General features: G+C 35.1%; 1 protein-coding gene across 1 annotated transcript in view; it reads right to left on the minus strand.

Moving 5' to 3' along the window:
- The window catches only part of CD247 (CD247 molecule), a 600,369-nt gene that overhangs the window by 65,007 nt on the left and 523,243 nt on the right, over positions 1–12,119 (minus strand). Inside the window, exon 6 of the mRNA XM_044073101.1 lies at positions 9,788–9,853. Within this exon, the coding sequence (XP_043929036.1) occupies positions 9,788–9,853 (66 nt within the window). The remainder of the gene's footprint in view (positions 1–9,787; positions 9,854–12,119) is intronic.

Raw genomic sequence — 12,119 nt, forward strand, 5'->3', positions numbered from 1 at the left:
GATTGGCACTTCTCTGGGTGGGCCACCACATGGTGTAGTGGGAAGGCTGGGACCCATAGCCTTGGGTCCTGCAAGTAGCAGATTCTCTTCAGCCACTGGTATCTGGCTGAGTGGTGACTGGGGACTGTCAGTGTTTAGTTGTAGATCCCTTCAGCCATTGGTGTTGGTTGAGAATTTACAGGGACTGTGGTGGTATGTTATAGCCTGGTTTATTTGACTTCCTTCCAAATGCTGGCCTTTGTGCACATCTGAATATTCTTAGTTGGCAGTGTTTAGTCTGACTGGCATTGACCTCTGATCTGATAATGACTTCATACATAGTTCAATCTAATTGGCGTAATAAATACATGGCTATGGCCATTTCTTCAAAGCAAATGTGTGGAGTGATTTGTTAAATGATGTGCTTATTTTCATCTAAAGGAAATAGTTCTTTCAAATGGGTCTCCTGCAGCATAATGGCATCAAACCAACCATTTTTTAGAAAAAAATAACATCTGTTTTTCTCTTACCATCATCAGTGAGCTATTAATGTTCCAACACAGTACTCTACTAGCACATTCACATTTTTTAAAAGTGTATATCTTGACAAAACAACACAATAATACAGTTAGGAGATTCCAGATCACTTACTGATAATAGGAAAACAAACCTATGAATTTAGAGTACTGTCTTCGAACATTAATAGCCTCACGGATGATGATTTGATGTATGCCCCAGCCAGTCTAAAAAACAAAGGAATATGGCCTCACTATCCCATTCACTATAGTTAAGAAAACTATTAATTATCAATCCCATACAGCACACACACACACGCACACACACACACACACACACACACACACACACACACACACACACACACACACACACACACACACACACACACACACACACACACACACACACACATGCACCGTGTATATGTATGGTCATACCTTATCAGTAATGTTGACAGATTTCTACTGTACTAGTATTTTTCCATGTGAAGATTAAAATGGTTTTCTTCCTTAAGCATCAGAAATTGTTTAACATTTATTATATAAAGAAAACATTTCAATGCACCCATCTCAATCTCCTCATGTCCATATCCCTCATATAAGAACTCTACCTGCCAGCTTTCCAGAAATAACAGTAAGACAGAGTGTATAAAATACATTGTATAAAAATACACACACACACACACACACACACACACACACACACACACACACACACACACACACACACACACACACACACACACACACACATCTTGTGGGTAATTAAAAAGGCAGCTGAGGCTACTAGACTTTATGAAAAATAAAAATAATACAGTTTATTATACATAACTTAAAACAGGACATTTTCTGCCAAGCAAAGTCTTTGGTTTAAATATAAAGTAACTGCCTTTAACTCAGTCTTATACTGCTGTGAAACAGACTCTTTTGGTAGTTTTATCTGGATTCCTCACCATTAGGTTTCTTAAAGTCTTGGGCACTGACAGTTGTAATGCTACTTCATCTTTTTCCTCTACAGCTGTATATTTTCTCTTGCAATGCATCTTCCTACTTTGCCTTTTTAAAATTTGACTAGCTTTCTAGAAGGTAAGATCAGCTTCTTGTGAGGTAGACAGCAGTACCCCTCCCCTAGCAGCACAGGAATGGGGGTTTCTGTATTTACCTCTTCACCTGGAAAAGGCAATTACTACCACTATACTTTAGCGTCAGTTGCCATATCTGACTTATTTCATTTTTCTCTTTCCTTTTATTTATGAACCTGATGCATGCAAACCTCTTTCCTTTGTTTGCTGTGCCTGCATTTTGGCTGAACAGGAATATCATTAGGGCTCTGCTGAAGGAAATCTTGTCTCTCAGTGTGTGCTACCTTTTCCTTTTTCTTTCCTTATCAATTTGTCTGTCAGTGTACACTTCCTTCTTTTTCATATGTGGCTCATACTCTGTATCCGAGTGGACTGAATATCACCTTTTCAATTTCTTTTTCTTCCTTAGGTTGCTGTTCCTTACTTTTTTCCCTTACTTACAGATACCTGTTGTCTTCCCTTATTTGGGCTTTCTGTTTTAATGTGATAAATATGGGTTTAAAATTCTGACCAGATATTTCTCCCTTTTTAACTACATTGGTTATTGTTACTTTTCTCCTTCACGACACCCTTAAAATTCTCCATTTGTGGGGCTTTCTGTTTTAGCTTGATGGAATGGTGAACATCCATAATCTATAACCTAATTTTCTTAGAATTCTTGGTGAGTATTCATGTCTTTTCATTTCTGCTAGTCACTTCGGCTCCCTGTTTTGCAACATTTTCAGGCGGTAGTTATGCTTCTCCTTGCTTTGCAATACTTCTAGCTACAATATTTTAATGTGCTAGTCTCTTCCTTATACTATTTTTGTTCTTGCAGGCTGCTCTGTCATATCACTAGCCTAGTACTAACCTATAAACCTATAAACTAACTAGTGTAGGTTCTTTCTTTCCTAGTATACTTAGTCAGATTTTTGTACCTTTTGGACTTTCCCAGAATATGTCTTGGGTCTTTGTTAGATTCATGCACTCTGACAAATGTTTCTGGTGGTTTTATCCCCATTTGTGGGTTTGACAGAGGCACATCTATAGGATTATTCGCCTGCTGAATTCTCTCACCATGTTGATAATGTGGTCTTCAAAAGAACCACCTTTTCCCAACACCTCCACAACTCTTTGAAGTAGAGAAACTATTTCCCTGTTATCATATCATGTGTTAAGTTGGACATGACAGCAATAGGAAGGAATATCTTTCTAAACATAGTTTGTGTTAATGAGTAATACAGTACTGTTTCCTGTCATCATACTTACATACCACGTCTACTGTTTTGTTAGCAATAGTTTTCTTCTTATATATACATTGATTTTTATAATGTTACCATAGTGCTTAAATTCTCTATCATCATTTAAGACAGTGGACTTAATTAACTTGGTATTTGCAATGTTACAGAATGAAGTCTCAACCATTTTGGAAGATATTTTATTATGTTATAGGTATAACATCACTAGTATCGTGATTTCCAAAGGCTATAATTTTCACAGGTTTAACAGAGTATGTAACCCCTTTTTTCTATATTTGAAACAGTGTTATACTTCAAATTAATGAGAAGAGAAGATTAGACCTTGGGAAAGCAATAAGAATCATGAGTCAAATGTTTTATTAAAAAAGTTAGCTGTTTGAATACATTACCAAAAAAAAAAAAAAAAAAAAAAAAAACACTAATAATTTTATAGTTATGCAATTGCTTGTTTTTGGAAAAAAGAGTATAACCAGTGTCATATATATATATATATATATATATATATATATATATATATATATATATATATATATACATATATATATATGAGATAAAGTATTGATTTATTATGATTACTTAAATTCCAGTATAACTTTAATATTATCTTAAGAAGCTGTTTAAAAGAAATAGACATTTTTAGCATTATGTATTGACTCGAACAGGAGTTTGTATATTTAGGATTATTTAACCAGACTAGGAATTTAGGTAGTCATACCTGAATGTGGTTAGAAGAATTTTAGACATTTTAAATGTATTGCAAATTTTACAAATTTAATTTATTTTTTATTCAAAGATATAGAAAGTTTATTCTTAAAACAATCACACATTTTTAAGAATACAGAGTATAAGTTTAATTAAAACTATGTGTTTTAAAGCAATTGACTCAAAATTGTTGAATAACATAGAAAAAATGAGTATCTTGAAAGTTTTGTCAGTAAATATTAATGACACTAAAAACAACAAAAGAGGATCTTTATTTAAATATTTAACTTTAAATAAGACAGATACAGTACTTCTACAAGAAATACACCTAACAAAGAGTGATATTAAACATCTGACAAATAAAAAATATGAAATCATTGCTACTGCTTCCTGTAGAGAAAATTGGAGAGGTATTGTTTTACAGTGGAAGAAATAAGTTATTATATCAAAAGTTTTATTTATATTTACAGATTCAAAGGTATGCTTTCAATGATAAATGTAGAATTCCAAAAGAAAATCTTTACTATACCAACTATGTATTAGTTTCCAGGACTTGGAAAAAAGTAGCAAAATAATATATAGATATTTGACTAAGTAATTTAAAAGGAAGTCTAATTTTACTGGGGAATTTTGATTGTATTATGAATAAGGAAGATGAAAATACAAAAAATAACTGGGAATTTCACCTCCTGCAAAGGCTTTAAAGAAATGGGCAGAAAACCTAAATATATTAGGCATTATGGGTTGTTCTGAAAGTGATTAATTATATTTTGCCCAATGTTTATATGAACTGACAGCTCAGATATCCCAAATGATCTAGCAAATAGAATAGAAAATGAAAGTGTTATTCCTTTTCCTTTGTTTAACCATAATGATTTTTGTTTTACATTGAATACAATAAATCGTTCACTGTTCACTAGGACTGTGGCATAATTGATTAAATAAAGTTATTATAAAGACTGGATATTTAAAGAAATTAATGATTTTATGATGTTTCATAAATAGAGAGGTGAATGATAGACTTTCAAGGACTCCTACAAAACTATATCTGTTTGGGAAAATAAAAAACATGGTACAATAAGAAAATTAAACAATGGGATGAGGATCGTCATATAATACAAGAAATTTTAAATAAAGCTAAATTAAAGGTTCAGAAAGGTGATACAGATAGTTTTTGACATGGTTAAACCATAAGCAAAATATTATTTAATTGTCAAAACCATAAAATGAGAATAGCATTAGAGGGAGTTGTTACAGTTGTATGTTATTACCTCAAAAGTCTTTATATAATTTAGCAAAGAAGTCAAAGTTAATTTATAGATATAATCAAATAAAAATATTATTAACTCAAAATCTCTTAAGAAACATCAGATATTGAAGACACCTATGTCTCTAATGCAAACAGGTAACCTGTAAATGGTTAGTCTCCCAGGCCCATGCTTAAACTTATCAAGGGAATCAGAACTTGTCAGAAATTTGGGATGCATGGCTAGGCTTAAAAAAACCCTTGTAGTCGTTAGCCTAGTAAACACAAATGAACCTATGAAGAAATTTTATCAGTGTTTAAAAAATCATAAGGAAGTAAATCAAAATGTGAATGAAGATGTAGATGAGGGACTTAATAAATAATTCTTAAAGTGATATATTTTAAAATGCATATTTTATATTTGATTTTTATGTAATATGTAGCAATTTTCCTTGAAATATTAAGGATAATTCATCTACTCCTGAAAGAGGGTGATGTAACATATGTGTTTACATAGTTAAATGTGTCCTTTGCCTTTCAGAGTTCCATGTGTTTTTCATGTGATCTGGTTTACTGTATGGTAGAATATGATATTTATGTAAAGTTGATTAAGCTAGCAGCACTGAAACTCATGTCTCATCTCTTTATTTCCATACATGAAAGTTATGCCCCTACATGCCTCAGTAACTTAAAAAGTAGAGAAATCCTTTCCCTTGGAAAGAACAAGACTTGTGCTTTGCTTCTTTGAAGATCTGGTAGTCTATCCTGACCTAGGTAGACTGAAATAACATTGAGGACAACTGAGTTGTTATTGCCAGTAATGCTGTACCAGTGAGATACATAAACTGTGATAAGTTTCTAAAATCAATGTTATAGTCAAACATCTATTTACTGTACTAGAATTACAGTTTATTTAGTGAATTCATAGCATAAGAAGGTGCATGGGGTAGTATGTTGAATTTTGAAACTTTATACAGAATAAATGGTTTAGCTATGATGCAGTAATTTTAGGAGCTAGCTCAAACCTATCTGATTTTATTTACTAAAACTATGTATTTCTGAGATGTTCCTGTTGTTACTGCTTGTCATTGGACTTGTATTGTATGTTAAAGGTTTCTGAACTATGCATGTGTGAAGACTGAGGAAAGATGGGTGAAGGCTGCCAACCTAGTCAAATAGATGTTGACACATAATTCTATCATTTGTATATATAAATGTAAAATACAGGCTTGTGTTCTTAAATGAAAGAAAACACTGTAAAATGTGAACTTCAAGATTGTTGCAACATTGCCATCTGCTGTAAGGAAAACCAAGCCAAGCATTTCAAATGTTCTTTGAAGTTGCAATTATCTAAAAAGTGGTGCCGAAGTGACTGGCTGAACACATTCTTTCTATTGTCTTAACTTAAGGAATGATTGCTAGAGTGTACATGTGAAATGTTTTTTATTGTTGTAGTTTCCTGAGCAGGTGTTAGCTTGCTAAATAATGCAGTTTGTTGGCCTGGGAGCTCCAGACTAAGTGTCAAAATGATGTAATGTGAATACTGGGAAAATCTAAGTGTCAAAATGGTGTAATTTGGGAGGGCCTTAGCAGGGCTGTTTGTTAGTGAGTTTAAAAACTATTGTTGAGAGAGAGACAGTAAGCATTTTGTCTTGGACCATCAACCCCAGCACTGCTTATGCTCTTTATGTATGTAAGATTTTAGCACTGTGTTTTCTCTTAAGAATAGCTAAAGATTAGAAAGTTAGATTAAATGTTTTTCTTTGACATCAGACCTGTCCTACTGTATTATTTCAAGTTTCTGTGTGATCTCTGAACTCTTAGATATCTCTGTGGTGTAGTAGTATTGTCTTGTGTTTTTAATTATTTATTGTTAAATATTTTAAAACCTTTTACCTGTGGCTGGTTTGTGTAGAGATAAGTAGGCTCTAGAGTACATTGCATATTTATAGAGTTTATTGTAATAAGCCACTCTAATAAGCCTTAGACTGAATAGTCACATTACCAATTGGATAATAATATTGTACAGTAATAATTGGACACCCTTTCAAGGGCCTTTGGGTAGCTGATAATTGTTAGCTGGTGGTGGCAGAAATTACTACCGTATAGTCTGGGTAAAGGGGCACAGCTAGATAATCTGTGTCAGCCTTTCCCAGAAGTGTCTATGAATTTGTATAAATGCTTATCTTAAAGTGTGGGTGTGTGTCAGCTACCTGGGCAGGGACACGAAGCACTGGTTGGACAGAGAGGGTACTGGAAGTTAGCTTGCCAGCTAGGCTGAGATCTGGACCTTATAGCTGTGCCAGTGGGGAGTCTTATTGGGGACCTGGAGAGCAAGGGAGCAACCAGCCCCAGACTGCCTGTGATCTCTGTGTGCACTTAAGGGAAATTGTACTTTACTGTGTGTATTTGTTATCCTTTCCTCTAATATGAGATGACCTCCCTGGTGTTAGTGGTGAGGACTGAGGGTCCTTGATTGCTGGGCCAGGGCACGTTGTCACAGCATGGTACTTTATTTTTTCCAAAACATAAAAATCTGACTCATGAAATGAGAAAAAAATGTTTTCCTTGTCTGTTGATGGTTCAGTTTCATGTTAACAATATATGAAGTAAATAATCCCAACAGCAAAACTTTCTGTTTTTCCTATTTTCTACCAACACAGAACAACATCTGAAGGTCACTGTCCCTCAGGATCATGTTTCTGGTGTCAGAAGCAGTAACAGTTAAATATCCTTTTTCATTTTTTATTAAACTGCCTCACTCTGTGCACCCAGTACCTCACACCTTCTTCACCATTGCTTACCTGCTGGGGCTACAGGATACTCTTCTGCCTAATACCTGAGACTTGTTATCAGTATTTGGCAGCTGACCTCTAGCTGACTTGTTTCAATGTTATTCAGTGGGTATTTCGGCAATAGCCATGACACCATTATGTGGAATTTTGATCACAGAGTTTTAGTGTAGTTTCTGCTTCACTGATCTATTGAATGACTAATTTTGTTCTAATTTTCAGTTGCTAAATTAATATTGATGGATGTATCATTATGTTCTGTGCTGTAACGTGCTATTAACAGCACTTTAGTAGCAAATCGATGCTGTAAAAATATTGTGCGCTGATTCCCTTTCTTATGTTGCAAAATGGATTAAATGACATTCTTCAGGTTCTTATGTAATAACCCCCACAAAATGATCTTTTTATAGTGATGCTTATGTATAAGAGCATGACAGATAACAAAATTTTAATAGTAGCATACCCACAGCAAAAAATGAAAACCCAAAAGGGATCCTTTATTAAGACACCAGTTTCCTTATTATGGCTTGGGTTTATGAGATAATCATAAAGTATTTGTTTAGATTTACAGTTGCTCCATTCTTATCTGGTTTTCAGTGTGTTTATGTCCTCTGAAGTTGCTAACAAATATTTTAGTCAATTAATTATTGTAGTATTTAATATAAAGTGTCTACATCACTGCTCTGGTCATGTTAAATGTCAGCTAAATTTTAAAAGGATGAAAGACAACAGTTTATTTTTTTTCCTTAAGTGAATTCTGATTTGGCATAATAAGATATTGATAAGTGATATTAGATAGAGGTGGACTTGTTAATCTTACTCCCCCTTGAAATTATTTTGTAAATATGGATTGTGTCCCTTCTTATTGTTACAACATAGCATTTAATTATGGGGTACAGTTCTAATAAACATGACACAAGAGTCCTCCTGCACTTTTTTAAATAGTGTAACTTTTACTGGCAAATTTTACATAACAATGTTAACAACCTCTAGGATAGACAGGCTGTTAAACTACTGCTGCCTCTCCTATCCCTCTCCTTTTCAGCTCCTCAGGTGTTGGGCTTGCTTGTCAAACCTAAATAACCCCAGTAATAGTCAGCAATTCCTCCCTCAACACTGGCCAATACAGCCATGATTGCTTGTAGAGGTTTCTTGATTCTAACAATGATCAAGTTATTTATTTGTCTTTTGTTAACCAGGTTAGTCCAACTGGGCTCGTGGCCCATTTTCAGTGGAGACCCAAGGAGAAAAAGTTCCACGCAGACAAAAAATGACAATAACAGAGTTACATTACAAGTAATGTGAATATGAATACATAACTACATACATTCATGCCATAATGGAAATTAACAAAGGATAAAAATGAGCATAAAGTATAGGTAAAAAAAATACTAGCGGTAGAAACATGGAGTAAAAATATAGATTTGGAATAGGGCGTCAGAAGAAAATAGCCCCAAAAACATTTTTAATGAATTAAACCAAGGTGGTAGAGATGAAAAAGCAGTATTAAATAGAAGGGTTGAAGTAGAGGGGTGGGGAGGAATGTTTAGGGGAGTCAAGAGAGTTAGAGAAAATAGTTATGAGGGCTTGGGAAATATAGTACATAAGAAAGAGAAAAGATGAGATGTAAGTACAGTATTGCTCAGTGGCATAGCTAAGGTTCCACAGTACTAGCTAATTATAAAGTTATGTTAATGTAAGAAGAGAAGACTTATTATAGTCTAATGACTGGGAAGTGTATGTTAGGTAGAGTGGTGACAGCTGCAGGAGAGAGAGTTAGCAAGGTAGTTTTTCAGTTCTCTTTTGAAATTAATCGAAGATTGGATAGAATGTATACTATTATTAGAACATTATGATTTTCACCTTAAACCAAAAATAATAACAAACTTGCTTCAGCTATTTAAGACATTATGTAACTCCAGGGCAGTGGGTATATAATCAACCCATTGAGAATAAATTTAAGAGGCAAACACTAACTGCCAAAATTACAGCTGTCTGGATGAAGTACTGACAGCCTTCCGTATCCACATTAAAATTGCTTCAAGCATACTTTACCTCCATCTTAACTAGAACTGCTTTGTTACCCATTTCAGCAAGAAGCATTATAGTTACATTACCACAACTCCTTCTCCTACAGAGAAGGTCAGATGGAGACTGTCATGTTTGCAAGTACGTGGAGCCACCTCAAAATCATATCTCATTAGTTTATTAATGTGAAAAATCAGCTTACTTCCTGTTGCTTTTGTATTCCGATTGTGCTGTATTCATCCGGATTCTTTCCTTTCAAGTTCAGAGCCTGAAAATCAAATGCATTAGTAAAAAAGAGAACGTAAAGTTGCCTAATTACATTTAAAAATGCAACCCTATGCTCTACCAAAATTCACCCTCATTAGCATAAACTCCATTTGTTGCATTGCACTGTCCTTTGATCTGAAACACTTCTGAACTGGTTAAACAGCAAAAAGGCATACTCAGCATCAATTCACTAAGTCCCCAACATAATTGTTTATAATCAAACAGCAAATTGACAAGCATGTTTTTTTTTTTTAATTTCCAGTTATACAAAAGAGGTCATCTAGTGACTGCATTGTTTTTATTATGATATTTACTGGGAGCTGTAATATTTACATATCTTGGAAAGCATTTCTAATAAACTTATTTTTATTAGTATCATTTTGTTTGTGTCATAAAAATGTTAGTTAAATGGCAAAATACAAGCTGGTGAAATCCAGTCAGAATACCAAAAAAAACCTATTATGCTATATTCTGTATTAATTTATGTTTATGCTTTTAAATTAATGTGCATTATCTCTGTGAAATAGTATTTCCTCATTTCAAAGATGAAACTTGTTCCTTCTGTTTGGAGACTATATTGCCTCCTACTCTTTATATCTTCCTTTTAAGTTCTATTTCTTCACAAGCTAAAGTCCCCAGAGTAGTTTTGAAGTATCAGCGCACAGCATGAAACAGCAATTAAGTTATTTCACTGTGACGAAGGAAGACATTAGACCAAAGTCACAGTTTATTTATTGTGTGTGTGTGTGTGTGTGTGTGTGTGTGTGTGTGTGTGTGTGTGTGTGTGTGTGTGTGTGTGTGTGTGTGTGTATTGCATGAGACACCAATAAAGTTATTTGACTGTGAGAAAAGAAGTTAGATATTGTTAACAAAGTTACTGTTTATTTATTAGGTGGGACAATGGCGATACTAGTTGGTCTTAGCGTTATTTCCATCCATCCAGTGCTGAGTAACATCGGTCTCCTATAGTGACTCACTGAACAGCTAACACCATGCACAAAGTTTACTAGGTATATAAGGAACTGAAGTCAATTGCCAGGTCTTTCTTCTGCATCACACACACATCTGCAGACAGTTTAGAGTCAGTAAGCCACCTATGGAATGCCTTTGGTATGCAGGAAGACATCTGAGTATCCTTAGCTGCTGACAAATTTAGTCTTCCTATATTCTTACTTTCTTCATGAAGCATTGTCATAAAATTGTAATGTGGAAAAGTTATTTAAGTTTAACTGAGTAAGAATTGTAGATTGAAAATCTTATGAACAAACAAACTTTACAACAAAAGGAAGAAACTGTTGCAGAAAACAGGAAAATCCCAGGATGCAAAAAACTCCCTTACCAGCCTCAGTAAGAAGCTCCAAAGCTAGTTACGAAAATAAAATTGCCAAAGATTCTAAAGACAACCACAAGGCATTCTATAACTATGTCAAGAATTTAAATGGCAATGCTCAGATCTGCTCTGAGCTACAACAGAATGGCATTAAATATACTGATTCCAAGGATATTGCCAATATCCTGGCAGATCGATTCAGTGCCAACTTCACCCTCCTCTCACCCCCTAAATGGCCCATCTCAATACTGGAAGATTGCCAAATTCCAGTAATAATGGCCACACAGGTAAAACACTCACTCTCCAAAGCTAAGAATATAGCATCCATGGGACCAGATGACATCCCGGGCTGTGTATTACATGAACTACAAAATGAACTGGCACCTCACCTAAGTGTCATGTTTAATCATAGCCTCACCTCAGGCTTCGTGCCCACTGAGTGGTGCAGAGCTACAGTTATCCCACTCCACTAGAGGGGGATCCACCTTGGATACCGGGAACTACCTCCTCATCAGTCTGACAACCCTGATCTGCAAGGCCATGGAACGTATTATCATGGAACTTACAAACAAAGACACTGGCAACCTTCAAACACTGGACGCCACCCAGTTTGGGTTCATGAAGGGCCGATCTTGTCTCTTGAACCTGAGTGTCTTCTTTGAATCACTCTCCAGAGCCATGGACGAAAGTAAGGTGGTCCACACAGCCTATCTGGACCTCGCCAAGGCCTTTGACACCATCCCCACTCTGGAATCATGGATAAATGTACTAAGCTGGGCATTAATCCCTACGTCACTCGTTGGGTTACCAGCTGGCTTACTGACAGAACCCACACTGTAAAAGTAGCTGACTCCAAATCCAGCTCCAGACAAATGACAAGTGGAGTACCTCAGGGTTCAGTCCTGGGACCACTTGTTTGGCATCTACTTCTCTGAAG

Source organism: Protopterus annectens, chromosome 5.part1 (assembly GCF_019279795.1).
Source record: "Protopterus annectens isolate FY-2018-M chromosome 5.part1, PAN1.0, whole genome shotgun sequence".
In the NCBI taxonomy this organism is placed as follows: Eukaryota; Metazoa; Chordata; order Ceratodontiformes; family Protopteridae; genus Protopterus; species Protopterus annectens.